The following is an 18,005-nucleotide window of genomic DNA, read 5'->3' on the forward strand; positions in this document are numbered from 1 at the left end:
GTTTCCTGGCCCCTCTTGGCCCATAGAGATGTGTTTCATTTTCTCTTATCAGTGATTCAGTCATGTGGATTTACGCATGGACGCCTCTGTCTCCCTCGATCGCTGTGCTAATGGAAACTTCGTTAATGTCATTAATCTACGGGCCGAAACATGTACTAAACACATATTTTGCTGTTTGCGCTTCATTTGTCAAATAATGCTAAGAGCTTCCTTTGTGTCAGAGCTTCTCGATGGTGAAGCAGGACAGAAGAAATGAGACAACTATTGTCAGACACTTTGGTTTAGCGCTTTTTAAATAGTTATTCATCTAATTATTGCTTCAACCATGTATACTACATCCCACTACAAATGGTCATATTCACTATTATCCACAGACATTGATGGTCTAAATTGCACAAGTTAAGAGCACAATGCAAGCCTCTAACCACTGTGCAGTGAATTATTTGTCTTGAATCAGATCTTTATCTCCATACAAAGTAAAAGACGAGACGGCCTCTAGCATCTTTTAAGCATAACAAGATGTGATCTGTGATTATGGCAGAATGCTGAACTCTGATCTCTGCTGGCTGGAGGACACAAGTTCAACACAGTTACTTACAATTTAACAGCACAGATTAGTCAGAGGGCAAAATGCTCCTGCCAGGACAAATCCTCGTCATTCGTATTGTATACATATCCTCTATTAGTAAATCAGTGTGTTTATATTGCACGCAAATTGAGCGTACCTACAAAAACCTCTGGGTGCTCAGAATTGGGCTGGACGGAGGTCAGAGTGGGACACTGGCCGGAGGAAGGTCAACTCTTCAATAGCAGGACTAAAAGCTGAGAAAAGGGTGTAACAGAACTATGACTTGTAAAGAAAATGAAGTGATTCTTTAAATGATCAGTGAGTGCCAGAACGCAAAGTGCTTACTTTCACAAGATGTAAAACTAAAAACAATAAGTTACACTATTATCACTTCACAGTTCAAAATATCATACTGTACTGAGCTTTAAATGAACGCACTACTTTGCTCAAGAAATTTGAGTTTGAACTTCACAAAGCATTGTGGGACTACTAAACTGTAACTCTACAACAGTGAGGTAATGATATTTTACTGTAAAATTCCTTTTATCAGTACAAATACTACAGCAAATACAACTGCTATACCACATTCATTTGATTCAATAACTGACAGTAAAATTAAACTATAAAGCTGTCACTTTACTACAATTTACTGTTAAACGGCACAGTAGCTTGCTGTGAAAGTAATCCAACTAGTAGCAGTAGTACAGTCAAATAGTTTCTAGTGTATGCTTCCTATGGACAATACTGTACTATAATGATTCTCAAAAATGGGGTATCTAGTAACAGATAGTGGAGTAGCTCAGCTGATTTGAAAAAATAGAAATTATAATTTGATGAATGTGGAAAATAGACACACATATAGGATTACTAAATGGAGTATGGAAACTAGTAAGCAACCAAGCGGTTGTCAAAATTGACACATTCTTCACCCAAGCGTTGAATATTTTTGAGTCACACGATGCTGTGATGCTCTATTCGTTCATAAACTATGTGAGTAACTAGCGAGGCCAGAGCTACCTGACCGTGTGTTTCCTGTCCAGGCTGGGGTTAGGCACACAGTAATTAGGACAATGCTAATGGGGCTGACAGTTAGGAGTCCTAGAAAAGCTGCAAATGTCGCTTCAATTAGACGCCACCCCGAAGACATCTTGTCTTAGCATCATCATTCATTCCACTCAGAAAACAAAACTGCCCTCGGTCTGAATCTCCACATAATAGCCTTTTTTCATTAAAGCTTCACACCCATGACCCACATATGAATCCTAAGGAGGTAGTATGTTCATCAGCTTATCAACACCTTCCAAAATCTTCCTAAACATGTTTATTCATGCTGATGTTAAAATCCAACATTATTTCTTGCTTGGTTGATCAACATTTTGATGGCCGCGCTCACAAAGCCACATTAACGTTGTCATTAGTTATGCTTCTCTGGTGGCCAAAGGATGGATCCCTAAGTCGCAGGATCCAATAAGGTTGTATGTGAGTGGTTGGAGATAAACTACATCAAATAAAGGAAAGAAAAACTCATTCACTGATGGAAGACGGGAGGTAAAGTCAGTTAATTAAAAATATGAAAATTAACTAAATCTCTGACACAGTTTTGGGCCCATCAGAGGAGCCACAGTAATTCTCTCTCCACCTTATATGAACCTCATTTAATTAACAGGAAGCTAAAAAGTGGCCTAAACCAATTCCTGATTATCTTTTTGAGTAGAATCTGCTGAAAATGAAAAATATTTTTTTTGTCTTCATATAAATTAATTAAAGAAAAACATGAAAATTGCTCGTAAGTATATATAGTTCCCTTAGTTTTCCATACTAGAATAGGGTCTTATTTACAGGCTGCTTGAAGTAAAATTGACATTATGTCTCTTGTTTGACTGTGATGCTTTGTGACAGCAGACAAATGGCAGATTACCAGTAGATTTGAGGTCAACAGGGACTGCATCAAATACTAAAGCAGATTCTTTTGGTAGTCTAGAAATACCATACTTGACTAGAATTGAGGCGCTGGTTAACCAGATAAATTCCATGGACGAACAAGAACATATTAATAATGCTGGGGAGATCCTTGCTTTAAAAATAAAATGATATATAGGATGCAGCCTCTGTCCCCACCCCCATAACTTTCACACAGTTCTTTACTGGGACACTTGCTTGACAGTTAGTGTCATTAGTTACACCGGTGCTTTTTCCTATGACAAGTCAAAATGTCTGCGGCGAAAAAGACCTGCTGCCAACACACGTGAAGGAACCTTGCCAGCCTCTGAACAGCCTCAGTGAGTTACTCTTTCAAAGAGGACTTTAACAGCAGCCAGAGATTAGACTTACATTTATTCTTTGTTTTAATAAGACCAGTATATTAAACGTTGCCAGGGACTAAAACGACATTCCGAATAAAATGGACCAGCTTCGTTGCTGTGCCTGGGTATAAAATGATCAGTTGCTATCGATCAATAATTTAGACAAGTGCTAGATTATTGACAGGAAGACAAAATACCTATGTTTGAGAAATCCCCCCCATACATTCAATCACTGGAACAGAAATTGCTCCATAGTATATAATAACACAGCTATGTTTCTTTCCCCCCCGCAGATCAATGCTAATTGAGGTCCTACATGATGAATGTAGTCTGAAATGTTTTTAACCCACCGACTGCTGAGCAGCAACAAGGTCGGGCTACTGAACACTGAATATGTTATTTATACTAATTATTTTACAGATGAGTAAAGTTACTTTTCTATTTCATTAACTGTCTTACTTTAAATTGAAATTACCTTTCCATGCACTATAACACATGACACTATCTATCTTGAATCATTTGTTATATTGAGGCGGAAAAGTCATGATACTAACCAAACTCTTCACTCTGTAATTTTTGTTTTAAATGTGAGAAAAACCTGCTACATTTTGCTAAATCTACAAGACAATGAACAGCGTGAGTTGCTTCACGAATTGAAATTTCAAGATTTACTTTATAACTAATGATGTCTCCTCGGAGGCACGGCGGTACAATATGATGATCAGCACAGCTAACAGAAGGATGCTGGTCGATCCCTGATGCCCTCCAAACACTCTCTGTTGGTGCAAATTCAGCTTTGTGGGCAGAATGCAGCAGATGGAGTAAACCATGCCATCAAGTGGAAAATAGACCTGTTGTGTTGTCACAGAGACAAGTAACAATATAGTCTGGCAATCGGACCACCAGAGGAAACTGTAAGAGGGAGTTTTAACACGTAGCAGCAAAGGGAAGCACTTTTCTTATTGTGCATTCACTGCATCAAGTGTTAAGATCATAAAGCGGTTTACTTCTGCAATCTGCCCAACCTCAAACAATAGTCTCATTCTCTAAATCTTAAGAGGAAGAGATTCAAAGTCTTTCATTTTACACTGTGTACTCTGACGTATTTAAAATTGTAAACTATCACAATGGTTTCTGAATGTACTGTAGTTTAGTTAGTAAGTCATGCAGCCTCTCAAACAACAGAATTAAAACCAACACATATCCTGACTCATTGCTGCCACCTTGTGTCACTTTGAGACACAAAACAGCTTTGCATGGAAGAGGTGAACCCTGGCTTTATTTCCACCACTAATGCTTTTTTCCTTAACCTCTTATGCATGACAATCAAGGAAATTATAGGAATTACAGAGATCCTGTTCCTCACATTAGGTTACAGTTATGGGCCAAATTTGTCTTGCTTTCATTAGGAGGCTGAAATGAAAATGTAGGCCCTAGCCATTTTTTTTTTTTTTTAATCATTTCTAAATATTAAGTCTGTCAAGGTAGGTGGAAAATCAATCAACTTCACCTCTTAAATTGCTAAAAACCATGTTACATGTACTTGAAGAGTACTATTTTGGTACTGGGGGCCCATAGGCAGACTGGGGGAACGCATATTAATGTTAAAAAACTCAAAGTGCCATTTTCATGCCATGGGATCTTTAAGGGTTGCTTGACCCACATCACAAGAAAATGTATAAACATTTCCCCACTAAGCTCCGGCATGGCATCTAGCCGCATGCAGATAGTTTGGTGTTTCTGTAAGCAACAAAGCTTGTCAACAATTTTTATTTGGAAGTAGTTAAACACAGTTGCCAGTGAGGTCTGTGGATTAGCCTGAGGAGCCAGGACGTCAATTCTGGAAGACACATGGTCAACACCACTAGGCATGGGCCGGTCTGAGATTCTGACGGTATGATAACCGTCAGGACAAACATCACAGATTCAAGGTATTGCAATTACAGCTTTAAAATGTATTTTTGTTTTTAAAATGTCTGGGTCAAAAAAACAACTTTTTTCCATTGAAAACAATGTATTTAACGCACTACACACTGGCAGAGCGAGGGGTTTCTAAACTGTACTTTATGTCATTGACCGCTCACAAAAAAAAACAGCTCATACCTTGATATGACAGAAACGTTCAGTGGTTTTGAACATTTTTGACTTTTTCAAACCATGACATACCTTGAAACCGGTAACCAGCCCATGCCTAAGCACCACTAACAAAATTGCATTCACCTTCATGGTATTTTGGTGAAAGCAGAGGTCTCAGTATTGGAGACACACTAAAAAACCGCAAGTGAGGAAAAATATTTTTGTGTGATTTGGGTGAATTTATCGTTTAAACTGGCACATATATACATGGAAAAATGAAATGTTTAATGAAACTCAAACGTTTTTTTTAATGTTTCTAAATGAAACATAAGATTAAATGTTTCTTAAAGTGTCATACGCACAAAGTATGTAGATTGTTAAAAAAAAAACAATACACTTTACTTAATTGTCTGTACTTAAATAGCCACATTATTACAACACTGAATGATTACCAAAGTGCAGTGACATCTTTTGGACATGAGGCAGCAATTCTTAAAAGTACATGGCTTTCTTCAGTCATTTGCAAATGCAAACTTGTTTTCAGTTTCATCTTAAATATGCATTTTTGATCACACTCCAGTGAGTGTTTTTGTCGACATAATTTTTAAACTTGAGTGTAAAAACATCCAGGTCAACTTGAATTGTCTTGATGTGAGAGCAACTCACGTACATGTGATGTAGCTGTGAGTGACTGCTTTGACGAGGACACCTGTAACAAAGGAAGGTAAATGTTGATAATTGCCTGTCACCACCAGTATCTGCTGCAAATAGAATAATAATCCATTCATTGTGGTTGAGTTCTAGCCTTTTTTGGATATTTATACAGACAGTTTTTGATATAAACATGTTAGAAGTTCAGACAGTAGATATACTGGTCATATTACCTACCTGTGTGCAGACAGCCCTTTGGCTATATCTGGAGATTGATAAAGGGAGCAAACCCCAGCACATCTTGAAGAAGCACCAGAGCTCTCTGTAAAGGCGGCTCAACATCGATCACTACATTGCGCTTCCGTAGAGGATCCAGGCTTGACTCTGTCACATTGTGACAGTGATTCACCTTCAAGGACTGCAGCTTCGGGCAGTACTCTGCAAGAGTCCTGTGAGCACAGCATGCAGAGGATCTTATGGATGGGTGCAAAAGTGAGGTGGTGGATGTCAAAGTGTGGGCAGGGTTGGCACAAACTTAGCTGGATTACACTTTGAAAATAAGATATAATGTACCTGATGGACTGGTTCCTGACCCGCAGGCAGCCTGTCAGGTCCAGCTGCTCCAGGCCCCTGCAGTTTTTGGCCACCTCCTCCACCGACTCGTCAGTGACGTTGGCGTTGACTGCACAAGATAGAGACCTCAACTTCAAACACTTCTTGGCCAGGTAGCAGATGGCGTCGTCTTTGAGCTGGCGGCAGGCGGTGAGGTCAATGGACTGCAGCCCCCTGCAGTGGTCAGCCAGGCTGCGCAGGGACAGGCTGTCCACCCACTCGCAGTGCGCCAGGCCGAGGTGTTGGAGGTGCATGCAGCTCAAGGACACGGCCACCAGGGAGTGACGGGTGAGACAAACACATCCGCTCATGTCCACTTTCTGCAGGTGCTGGTTCTGGCCGATTACTGGCAGCAGCTCCTTGTCTGTCACCCAGGCTGAACAGTTCTGGAGTGACAGGCTGTGGAGAAGTTTGTTGTCTTTTAAGATGGAGCAAAACGCTTCCTTGGGAATGGATGGTCCAATCTGTTAATATAAACAGCAGACTTCCATTACCATATCTCTCAATACACATATAGGCTAATAAAACTCTCACACATCAGGACTTACCGAGGACAGCTCAAAAGTCCTGCAGTTGGCCAAATACATCTGGATGAGGCTGTGGAACTGCTTGCTCACCCTCTGCAGGCTGACAAGGTGTTGCAGCGGCAAATAGCACAAAATATGTGGAACAAGTACATCCTCCCAGGGCAAGTCCAAAAGATGACATCTGCTGAAGAAATGCAAGCCTTGTTTTACAACTTTGACACTGCATGCAGAGCTCAAAACAGTCATAAACACAATTAAATGTTACGAATAGTTTTAAAAAGCAAAAATAATGACAGTAATATTATATAGCAATAAGGAATGTTATATCAACCTCACCATGGAAATATATAATGAAAGTTAGCGGCCTTATATAAATGGGTGCTACCAATTACAGCTATCCCTCTTTAACTTGTTGTTGCAATCGCTGTTAACGTTAGCTGACAAGCTAACCAGGGCCACTAATCCAGCTGCTTTTTAAACACAAAACAACAATTTTAGAAGGTACTTACGTTCGCATCTTTGCTTCTTCATTCATTGTGAGCCTACTATGTTATACAGAGTTTTTAAAGACGTGTTGTTCTTCACATAGATGCCAAAATAACCCCTTTTCCTTCAGCATTTTTCAAGCGTTTGAGGCGTAAACCAAACCCAATGCTGCATTCCTGGACTGTCGGAATATTTTTATTGTGATCGGTATGACACAGTAACTAAACAACAAAGTTGTGAATATTGCCAAATTTAGCATTTAGTAATGACGAGAGTCAAGACTAGATGGCAAAAGTTATAAACCAACACATATATAATATTAAAACTGCTTTGTAGGCCATTTCCGCCCCATTTAATTCTGTTGATACACCACAAAGTAGCCCAAATATGCGCAACTGAACTTGTTGTAAAACAACTACCACTACCTTTTATATAGTACATTTGTTGTCGTTTACTATTTAAATGATGGTGCTTAAAGGTCAGAGAAGTAGTATTTTGGTGACTAAGGTATAATGTAATCATTGACTTACAAGTTTCCGAAGAGCATTTGAACGCAGCATCATAAATTTTCCGGTTTTACGCGTTTACGTAAATGAGATAATGTTAAAGCAATATACATTTTGCTGTAAAGATTAGGCCTATAGAATAACTCTTTTAAAGTTTAATAGATGCCTCCTATTCTCTTATAACCATTAAAATAGTATAATAATACTATAATCAGTAGTTGGTTTAATGTGAACTTTTAAAAACTCCTTTATTTACAAAACAATATTAACAATGATTGAATTAAAATAACGAGTTCAAAGATCTTTTCAAGAAACAAGATAGCCTATATAGACCTAAATTCATAAATCTGTAGAAAATACATATTAAATACATATTATACTGTGTAGTAACTTGAAGAAAAACTGTGAATAAAGACAACAAAATATCCAATAGGCCAATATGCAGCACAACACAAACAAGACAAAAATTGAGAAAATCAATGTAGGAATTCCTGAATTTCACTCTTAATGTCAAACGTCCTTCTGTAAGTGTCAGTTCTAAAGAGACAAGGATGGATCCAAAATCAAAACCAGAATCTATCTCTATTGATCCCGGGCAGTTGATAACAACACACAGGCCAAAACCCACAGAAAACAGAAATTGCGTCACGGATAGGTAAATTTCAAAAGGAGAAAATACTGGCATTAGCATTGTTGTCAGAAAAGAAAGTGTTTCAACTTAGCATGTTTCCTTAATAGCTGATGACATATTGGGGTCATTTTGGGATTAATTACAGTAAATATATTACATAGTGGAGCTTTAATTGCCCAATGCCAATTAGCTGTCACCACCTTAGCAGCCTTTTTTTTCCTGGACACGTGTGCTGAACAAATGACCATGCTGCCAGCTCACCTCTGCCCAGGAGAACAATGAAGTCAGTCATGCTGAATGATTGCTGACCCATGAGTTATGTTTCAGTGAATGAGATGAGCCAACAAGATAGCCGGGTGAATGCTCACTCTTGACTGACTACAATCCCATATACAAGCTAAAGTACCAGCATGGCGAATAAATCAATCTATGATTTCTCTGTTGAGACCCTGGATGGACAGCCGGTTCCGCTCAGTAACTACAGGGGTAAAGTGCTTCTCATCATCAATGTTGCCACCTTCTGAGGGTCAACAATAGAGGAGGTAATATCCTACAAGAGCTGATTGATTAAGGTCAGATCACACTATCTCATAACACATAACCTGTCATTTTTTATTAAAGGCATTTGAGTTTGTGTCCTTTGTCCTGTTGTGTCCTCAGTACCACCGAATGAATACACTCATGGAAATGTTTGGCGACCTCAACTTCACTGTCCTAGGATTCCCCAGCAACCAATTCGGTCTTCAGTCACCTGGTGGGTACTCTGAAGCTTTGAAATTGTGACAGAAATAACCAAAGAGGAATACTGTACTATAACTAATACTGTCTATATTAACTGTGTACATTTACCCAAGTACTGTACTTAAGAATAATTGGGAGGCATGTGTACCTTACTTGAGGATTTCCATTTTGTGCTACTTTATACTTCTGCTCCACTACATTTCAGAGAGAACTAATATACTTTTCTATGTATTACATTTCATCATGTGAAGCTATATTTGTCTATAGTTTCTTATTAAATTAACTTAATTGTACATTAAAAAACACATGATAATCGTATTAAATCTAATATATTGTTTAAGATGATTTTAAAACCTTTTGGCTGTGACCCCTTACAAAAAAAGCATTTTCAGGTTGGGGCTTGTTGACACATTTCCGATGTCTGATTGATTTCCTCTTACCCAAATATCATCTTATGACCCCTCAGACACCTATAGGTTAAGAACCACTGAAACTAAACTACCAGAATGTATAAAGTTGTTAAAACTAGCACCAGCTACAGCTAGTAAAATGAACTTAACACATTGATACATATACAAATCAGTCACAAGGGAATGTGTTATTCTGCAGAATGAGTATTTTTACGATTTGGTGCTTTAGGTGCATTTTGCTTGTTAATATTTTTGTACTGTGAAGCAAGATTTTGAATGCTTGTAATAGATTATTTTTACAGTACTGTGTTGATACTTTTATTTACAGTAATTCAAGGATCTGAATACTTGTTAATACATGGGCCTATATGATGGTTTTCATGAAGCACATTAAACCACATCAGTAATACATCTTTGTCCTTTTAATTTTTTTTTATTTTTTAGAAGTGAATCATGAAACCATCAATATTCTTAAGTATGTGAGACCTGGTTGCGGGTTTGTGCCAAAGTTTCCTGTCTTTGGAAAGATTGAGGTGAATGGATTAAATGAAGAGCCTCTTTTCACCTATCTAAAGGTATTGTGTTTTACAAAGGATTTGGATATATGATTATGAATGACATTTCTTGTCATATGATATATTTGTACTGTCAGTGTTGCAGCTATTTTGCCCTGAAACATCCAAATACACTGTCATTTTCCGTACACCACAGGAATCTTTGCCATTTGTGAACCCTGTAATTGGAGATATGAAGAAATTCTACTGGTCCCCAATCAAAGTAAATGATATTCGATGGAATTTTGAGAAGTTCCTAATTACTGCAGATGGCATGCCCTTCAAAAGGTGAAGTTATGGACCATAGCCTGCAAGTTATAAACCCAATCAGCCCTTTGTTAGGTCAGATCGGTAACTATAATAGTGGCTCTAATGTTTTCCTTTTACTGCAGATATGAACTTCACTGCCCCATTGAGAATGTTGAGAAGGACATAGCAGAACTTCTCTAATGGATTTTCTTCAAGTTATCACCGGTGGCAGAGTGACGATCCCCCAGTAAATGCACCTGTGCACCTGAGTTGGATCTGATGGGAAGAAGAACAGGCCTCAGGGCTTTAGTGCATTCACTCTGAGAACAAGTTCCCTTCAGCCACTGGAGGAGTTTTCATGTCACTGTTAACACTTTTCTCTAATGTGATAGTGTATGTTACTCAAAAATGAATACACATGAATAAAACACTATAATACAAAATTTCTACTAGTTGATTTTGTTGTCTCTCCTGATATTACTACATAATGAATAGGTTGAATCATGGATGTAGGACTATGATATTGAGAGCCCAAGCAGCAGACGTTTACTATGGATTAGAATTGCTCCTTATGCCGACCCGTACTTCTAATCCTGCGCATGCGCACTTTTAGTATGTCAGACAGCAGCAGCCAGTAAACATGGCTGGTGTTGGTTTCAGACGGTTGGCCCAGGCTCTCGCTAAAGGAAAAGGTTCTGGCATGTCAGGACTTTTGTCGGGATGTAGAGCAGGTCAGTAGTGCTATAGTTTTCGGTCATACTGTCTGAAGAATTTCTCTTTGGACAGACTCAGAGTTTAGCTAAAGTTTAAAGCCCCGAATGGACGTAACCTTGACTTGCTAACGTTAGCTTGCGCTAGCTGACCCGGCTAACGTTACCGCTATTCTGAACAAAGTAACACTGTTATTCCTTTATTCTCATTCACTTTCGAGATTCATAATATTGTCTTGGTTCATTCAAATATGCAATTGTTTGTGTGTCAGCCTCTGGTGTGACAAAGGATGGTCTACCTGGTCCATACCCGACGACCCCAGATGAGAAGGCTGCTGCAGCAAAGAAGTACAACATGAGGGTTGAGGACTATGAACCATATCCCGACAACGGCGAGGGGTGAGCTTTATTTTGAAAGAGACTGTCTTTCATTGACAAAGTAATGTGTGACTAACTGTCATCGTTATGTTTTCGTAGCTATGGTGATTATCCAAAGTTACCGGATAGATCTCAGCATGAGAGAGACCCCTGGTACCAGTGGGACCACCCTGACCTGAGGAGGAACTGGGGAGAGCCGGTAAGAGACTGTTGACTTTATTTCCTGTTATTCAAATTATTCATTGTTGTGATATTAGGGGCACATGTGCAGCCCATATATTTTCAAGGGATAATTGCCTATCACAGGTATAGCATTACTGTTGTATGTGTCAGGCGACAACTCACAAGAAATTGCAGTACATGGGCTGGTTCCACCAAATTCACAACATGATTTAAAACGTTAAATAATTATTGTATTGCTCCTTCTGACATGTTTCACTAATCAAAACAAACACCATACTTGCAACCCATGCATGAGCATGCAGTTTGCTTTGGCAAATCAGCAATTTTTGTGTATCATTCATATTAGACACTATTGCTTTTGGACATTCAGACAATATTCGGGCTGAAACGATTCCTCAAATAACTCGAATGATTTGATTACAAAAAAAAAAATCCTCGATGCAAAACTCTTTGCCTTGAAGCTTTGTTAAATCATGTAAGCAACGATGTACGGCTCACTGTGTTTCCGCATAGAGGAAACACAACAGGCTGACGCTTCTGTTGATACATGACTGACGGCGCAGATTAAAAATGAAGCAAGAAGGCAAAAATAGTGAGGGGTCTAAGAGAAGAGACCGGCGAGAGAAAACAACAAAGTTTTCATTCTCATTTTTAAGCTGCAAACATGCTGCTACGTCATCTTAGTAGAAAACATCCAATGTACTCCTCCACGACACAAGGTAACATAATCGTCTGCTGATCTCGTCCTCCGCGCTGTTTTACACAACTACGGCATGCAACTCTGCAAATTGTGTTTTTTTACAAACAATGAAAAACAAAAGCTGTTGGCTTGTTGTCTAACTGTTTAGTAATTTGCTCACTTCGTATTAGGCTTCTGAAAATGTGGCCCCCTCTACAGTGTAGTTGAATGGACTTCCTGTAAACTTTCCACCATCACCAGAGGTGGGTAGAGTAGCCAAAAATTGTACTCAAGTAAAAGTACTGTTACTTTAGAATAATATGACTCAAGTAAAAGTAAAAGTAGTCATCCAAATAATTACTTGAGTAAGAGTAAAAAAGTGCTTGATGAAAAAACTACTCAAGTAGTGAGTAACTGTTGAGTAACGTCTGATTTATTTCTTAACACAAGCATTAACCAGACCAACAAAAATACAAAATAATCATATTTAGGCAAATTATAGTCCATCCAATCAATAAAATAAATTTTCCTAAAAGGTAACCATGCTTTCACTATGAGGCCGGGGGGCGGGGGGGGTCCTCCTGGTCTGCGTTGCTTTGGCGACGTTTTGCTTCTGACGTCTTTTCTACGACTGTAAAGCTAACCTGTCGCGCTGCTGAAACGATTATGGTCACACGACTGAACAACGACGTGTGATTGGTTAAGCACAGTCACGTGGTAGAGCCTTCAGCGGAAGACTCTCTCTCTCTGTCAAAATAAAACATTAAAATGAGACGTACGCTGGGGTAAAAACAATGAAGCGGAGTAACGAGTAACGAGCTCCTTGTAGCCTAATGTAGCGGAGTAAGAGTACAGTTTCTTCTTCACTAATCTACTCAAGTAAAAGTAAAAGTATAGTGATTTAAAACTACTCCTAGAAGTACAATTTTTTCAAAAACTTACTCAAGTAAATGTAACGGAGTAAATGTAACTCGTTACTACCCACCTCTGACCATCACATTATTTTTTTAAGGGTCTTGGAATTTAGCTATAAAAAAATTTGATTTTTCTGTAGGAAACCTGTCTTTTGTATATAAAGAAAACACAGGTTTCCTTTTTTTTGTTGAAAAAAGCAATAATAAATATATTTACTCTTGCTGTTTATTAGTTATTTTCTAAGTATTTCTTATCCGATTAATCGATCAAATAATCAGTAGAATACTCGATTACTAAAATAACCAATAGCTGCAGCCTTAGACAGTATTAAGATCAGCTTGATTGTACAGAGACACTGCATTCTCTATACAAATCAGTGCCTCTGTACATCACTATTTCACTTAGATGACAACATAAATGGTTCTTACAGTATGCCATTGCCCGTTAATGAGTAATTCTTCTGTCTATTTTTTAGATGCATTGGAATTTTGACATGTTCATCAGGAACCGTGTGGATACATCTCCCAGCCCTGTATCTTGGTCCACAATGTGCAAACAACTGTTTGGTTTCATCGGGTTCATGCTGTTCATGTTCTATGTTGGGGAGAAAATGCCAGCTTACCAACCTGTTGTAAGTACAGATCAATGCAAGGATTGATTATTGGTACTTCGTACTATTTCAAGGGGATGTGAAATGACCTGATCAATTAATCAGAAAGGGAGAAGAATCCTGGCTTAACTCACCACGCTGGCTCGTTAAATTATTAATTTCTTTTTCAATTATTTAAGTTGTTTAAGCACCTAACCTTAACCTTTCACAGTATCAGATAACACACAGTAAAAATGTTTAGAGATATGGTTTTAATTTCTTTCATCTTCTCCTTTTACTTAAAGTGCTCATATTATGCTTTTGGGGTTTTCCATTTCCTTTATTGTGTTATACATCTTTTTCGTGCAAGTTATAGGTTTACAAAGTGAAAAAGCCCAAAGTCCACCCCAAAGGGACTTACTATCTACAGCAAAAAACACTGTTCACAAACTGCTCCAATTAGCTCTATTGTAGTCCAGCCTTTACTTCTGTGACGAACGCGCATCACTTTATAACACTTACACTTATAATGCTTGCCTAGCTGCTAGCGTGGCACGCCTTCATACACTGCTTCTGACTGGTTGGTAGTCCTTACCTAGCTACTGCATGTGTACAACTCCCAACAAAGATGAAACAGAAGTGAGATGACTCACTCTGTAGCTAAAACAGAGCTCACACGGGTTAAAAGAGGAGCTGGAGCAAGGTACTACAAAAAATACTATGTATAAAATGTACAACAAAAATATGTAGTTCATAGCTGCTACTAAGTTTATATTTTATTAGGAACACACTAGGGCTGCACAATATACATATTGTGAAAGGCTGCAACATGTCTACCAAATTATATATATTATATACCAAAATGTATATAATACGTTTAATACACTTTCAGAACATATTTCCCTGTACATTTAAGTTTAAGTTATATCAGCTTTTCAACTAATTTGAGACAAACACCCAGGACAACTGTCGAAGACAGCTTGATATGTTTTCCAACAAATTAATAGATCTGTACAATTGATTTTCTTGTAATCTAGTGTTTATAATACTAAAAGGTGCTGTAAAGTGTCACTCAGCTTTACAGTTGTTTAATTCTGTATTTAGTCTTTTATCGCTGGCTCCATACTCAGTTTTGCAATATCTCCATTTTTTAAGTTAGTGCTGTGCCTCCTGTATATGGGATGCTTTTTAATTGTGTCATTTATTTATTAGCATGCACATTTTAACTAAATCATTTGCCTCTCTTCCAGGCACCGAAACAGTATCCCTATAACAACCTGTACTTGGAGAGAGGAGGAGATCCGGAAAAACAACCAGAGGAAGTCAAAAATTATGAAATCTAATGACTAAAATCTGATTCTACCTGTGTATATATATTTCTGTCAAGAATAAAAACTTAAGTGAAGTTACTCTTGTGTTGGTGTTTTGTGTATTGTAAGAATGTCAACCTGCTAAGTACTTCACAGTTTAAAGGGTTGAATTTTGACTGACAAGAACATTTGGCAATTCTTGGATCCCTCAATATGAATGCAAGCTATTTACAAAATACGTTTTTGTTGGGTCAACGGTGACATTGGGATTATGTTAGGCTGCTTCCCTAATCTTGCATTGCCAGACCTATCTTCACAGTGCTAGCTATAACAAAGATACATTCTAAGACAACAAAAAAACACGCTCTGGGTTATTTACATTTCTTTTTATACCAATCTCAATTGTTTTGGATGCAGTGGCGGTGCCTCTGTAAAATAGTCTTGAGAAGGAACTTTTTTTAGGTGGAACATTTTCAACATGCAAAAGAAAACGGTACATAGCATGATAAATTAAGTTAATTGTTCACGAAATCCTGTTGACAAATTTGCTAGATAAATAGTTAAACGTAATTTGCTCTTACTACTTAATCGTAGTGTGTACTTGGTCCATAGCAGTCGCCGCCAGTCAATCCCGGAACGACTGGCGGAATATGTTTACAGCTTTAGTAAATGCTCTTAAAATATTCTTTGTAAACCTTTATAATCATTCAGCAAAAGTACCATGTAGGCCTGTCTTATTGCACGATTAAAACTTTGCATCAAAACTTTGCATTTTCAACATGTAACATTAGCTTGCTAGGTCAGAGGTTGTTTTTGTTGTTTCCCACAGTGAAGGGATTTTAACACAGATAGCAGCAGGAGAAATAATCTAGCAATGTACAAACTCTGATCCAAACCAGTGGCTCTCAAACTTTTTCATGTCCAGGTCCCCTAAACTGACACTGAAATCAATACAATTTTTGTGTGAGGAAGAAAAGCATTCAAGTAAGGCATTGAGCCCAATATGATAAGATTTTGTTCCAGGCTCCTGCATTTGATAAGATTTTAGCTTTTAGATGCTTTATTACAGAATGTGTATGAATCCCATGACAAAAAATAGTCATACATTCGGCATTACATACATTACTTGTGGGTTGAATTTTAGTAAAAATTAAATGATTACCCTTTTTGCTGGTGACCCCCTATAACTAGCTCAAGGACTTCTGGGGGTCCGCGAAACCAACTTTGGAAACCACTCTTTTAGGCCACTCCCGAATAAGAAATGTCCGTGTCGGCTACCGTAGCTCAGTGACAACACAGCAGAGTACTTTGATCGGAATCTGCCTGCAGCTAAGCTAAGCTGCTAGCTTGGCTGATAAGTAGCTAGCTCTCCTGTTTGTTGTGAATGCGGACAGTCAGGCTGTGATTAAGACAGTTGACGTAAGTTACTCTCAAAACCGTATTTGTCTTTTTTTTTTTGCTGGGCCTAAACGTGTCTGATACACAGCTTTTCTGTTAAATGTGGTGACAGGGTGGTGGCTGTTTGATTACTAGCTAGCTAGAAGCAACATCGGCTTCGGGTATACATTGCAGGCAAGATGCAACGTTGACCTGTTAGCTCATATGACTTCTTACTTAGCTATGTAGCTAGTGGCATGCATGAGACATCAACAGAGACCTTTAAACTATTGGAGTTATAGTTAGGTAACGTTATTCGTCAGTCAGACATTCTGTGTCTAATGTTAATAGCTGTTTAACTAACGTTAAGGCTAACGCTAAGTGTATGAAACGTGTTTGGGGCGGCAAATGACGTTGATTTATTAGTGGTTTGGCGACAATTTATTATAGGTTAAATCACCCCTAACTGCAATGAAGTTACTGTGATGTCGTTGATTTGTAATGTTGGTATGATAAATAGTGTGTAACACCGGTGGAAGCTAGCTGTATGGGCAAACGTAAGTAAACGTTAGCCATCACTTTCAGGAAATAGTCGGAGGCTATCTGTAAGTAAGGGTGGCACCCTGTTGGACCTAAAGTTAGATTATTTAAATTGTGAGTGTAGATTTAAGGTACTTAACGATGTATTGTTAACCCATAACAAGGTCCCATATAAGGCTGATTTTCAGGTTCATAGTTGTGTTTTTTTTTTTTTGCTTTTCTACTAGAACACATGCTTTAAAAAAAAAAAAAACTTATATACGTGTATAAAAATCTATTGAAGCGGCTGTCACTTTAAGCCCCCTCCCGAAAGCCCACTCAGCTCTGATTGGTCAGCGTTTCTGGGTCTACAGTGTTCAGATAGTACTGCAAGATTTGCAAATGTCCCGCAAGATAGTTGGGCATTGACCTCAAATGGTTAGGTTAGTATAGTTTGTCTGGTAGCAAATTTTGCAAGAGTTTTTGCAAATCTAGGGTTACTATGTTGGCACCATCCTCTCGGCGTCTCTTAGTATAGTTGTGACATCACAACCCTGTACAAAAGTCCTAACAGCTCATTTTAAGGTGCCGTTTCTGAATTTAGGCTGTGTGCGCATTTCATTTTGTATTGAGCATGATGATACTTTCACAGTATTTATATAGCTACCCGGCCTGCTTTTATTATGAAAAAAAGACACAAACGTTTTACAATATAGGACCTTTAAAGCAAATACATGTATTATCTTTGATGTAATGGAGTCTTTTCCTGTCCAGGACTTGAAAATTGTAAAGGAATATGAGGCTGAAGGAGATCCAGAGGACTGCCCACCAGGCATGGAGTCCTGTCGGACACCATCCTATCCACCTGGCCTTAGGAACATCAGCACAACAGCTTGATGCGTCCTTCAACACCACAGCTGCCCTAGAGATATTTGAGGTGGATTTCTCTGACCCATCTCTAGAAATGCAGCTCAAAGGGTCATTGCCCACCTCAAACAGGTAATTTCAAGAGGTACTCAAATAAGATACTA

General features: G+C 38.4%; 4 protein-coding genes across 7 annotated transcripts in view; 3 read left to right on the plus strand and 1 right to left on the minus strand.

The window, feature by feature from the left end:
* Positions 1-4,623: 4,623 nt before the first annotated feature.
* fbxl15 (F-box and leucine-rich repeat protein 15) lies at positions 4,624-7,419 on the minus strand. 3 transcript variants are annotated; one of them, XM_032501470.1, is made up of 5 exons: positions 7,247-7,419; positions 6,759-6,918; positions 6,172-6,674; positions 5,836-6,047; positions 4,624-5,656 (listed from the first exon to the last, which is right to left on the minus strand). In XM_032501470.1, the coding sequence occupies exons 1-4, from the start codon at positions 7,270-7,272 to the stop codon at positions 5,858-5,860; spliced, it is 879 nt and encodes a 292-aa protein (XP_032357361.1). In that variant the 5' UTR covers positions 7,273-7,419; the 3' UTR covers positions 4,624-5,656; positions 5,836-5,857. The 3 variants fall into 3 exon arrangements, with proteins under 3 accessions (XP_032357361.1, XP_032357360.1, XP_032357359.1); XM_032501469.1 differs by having other exon boundaries at positions 4,624-5,624; positions 5,844-6,047; positions 6,759-6,921; positions 7,247-7,417; XM_032501468.1 differs by having other exon boundaries at positions 6,759-6,921; positions 7,247-7,417.
* A 1,220-nt stretch (positions 7,420-8,639) lies between these two features.
* gpx9 (glutathione peroxidase 9) lies at positions 8,640-10,759 on the plus strand. The gene is made up of 5 exons (XM_032501482.1): positions 8,640-8,902; positions 9,021-9,114; positions 9,956-10,086; positions 10,223-10,353; positions 10,458-10,759. The coding sequence occupies exons 1-5, from the start codon at positions 8,771-8,773 to the stop codon at positions 10,513-10,515; spliced, it is 546 nt and encodes a 181-aa protein (XP_032357373.1). The 5' UTR covers positions 8,640-8,770; the 3' UTR covers positions 10,516-10,759.
* Positions 10,760-10,895: 136 nt separating this feature from the next.
* ndufb8 (NADH:ubiquinone oxidoreductase subunit B8) lies at positions 10,896-15,177 on the plus strand. Its single transcript, XM_032501481.1, has 5 exons — positions 10,896-11,045; positions 11,297-11,423; positions 11,502-11,601; positions 13,655-13,810; positions 15,019-15,177. The coding sequence occupies exons 1-5, from the start codon at positions 10,955-10,957 to the stop codon at positions 15,109-15,111; spliced, it is 567 nt and encodes a 188-aa protein (XP_032357372.1). The 5' UTR covers positions 10,896-10,954; the 3' UTR covers positions 15,112-15,177.
* A 1,141-nt stretch (positions 15,178-16,318) lies between these two features.
* The window catches only part of sec31b (SEC31 homolog B, COPII coat complex component), a 17,240-nt gene continuing 15,553 nt past the window's right edge, over positions 16,319-18,005 (plus strand). For both annotated transcript variants that reach the window (XM_032501385.1, XM_032501386.1), the window contains exons 1-2: positions 16,319-16,497; positions 17,749-17,973. In XM_032501385.1, the coding sequence (XP_032357276.1) occupies positions 17,771-17,973 (203 nt within the window). In that variant the 5' untranslated portion in view covers positions 16,319-16,497; positions 17,749-17,770. The remainder of the gene's footprint in view (positions 16,498-17,748; positions 17,974-18,005) is intronic.

The sequence above is a fragment of the Etheostoma spectabile genome, chromosome 21 (genome assembly GCF_008692095.1).
Source record: "Etheostoma spectabile isolate EspeVRDwgs_2016 chromosome 21, UIUC_Espe_1.0, whole genome shotgun sequence".
In the NCBI taxonomy this organism is placed as follows: Eukaryota; Metazoa; Chordata; class Actinopteri; order Perciformes; family Percidae; genus Etheostoma; species Etheostoma spectabile.

Bases quoted from the DNA above. Each gene is read 5' to 3' on its own strand.
- fbxl15 (XM_032501469.1), bottom strand. From the start codon at position 7,272: ATGAATGAAGAAGCAAAGATGCGAAC. The intron at 6,922-7,246 runs GTAAGTACCTTC...GCATTTCTTCAG, and splicing joins GAAGAAGCAAAGATGCGAAC to CAGATGTCATCTTTTGGACT. The intron at 6,048-6,171 runs GTACATTATATC...CTGTGCTCACAG, and splicing joins GTCAGGAACCAGTCCATCAG to GACTCTTGCAGAGTACTGCC.
- ndufb8 (XM_032501481.1), top strand. From the start codon at position 10,955: ATGGCTGGTGTTGGTTTCAGACGGTTGGCCCAGGCTCTCGCTAAAGGA. The intron at 11,046-11,296 runs GTCAGTAGTGCT...TTTGTGTGTCAG, and splicing joins TTTGTCGGGATGTAGAGCAG to CCTCTGGTGTGACAAAGGAT. The intron at 11,424-11,501 runs GTGAGCTTTATT...ATGTTTTCGTAG, and splicing joins TATCCCGACAACGGCGAGGG to CTATGGTGATTATCCAAAGT.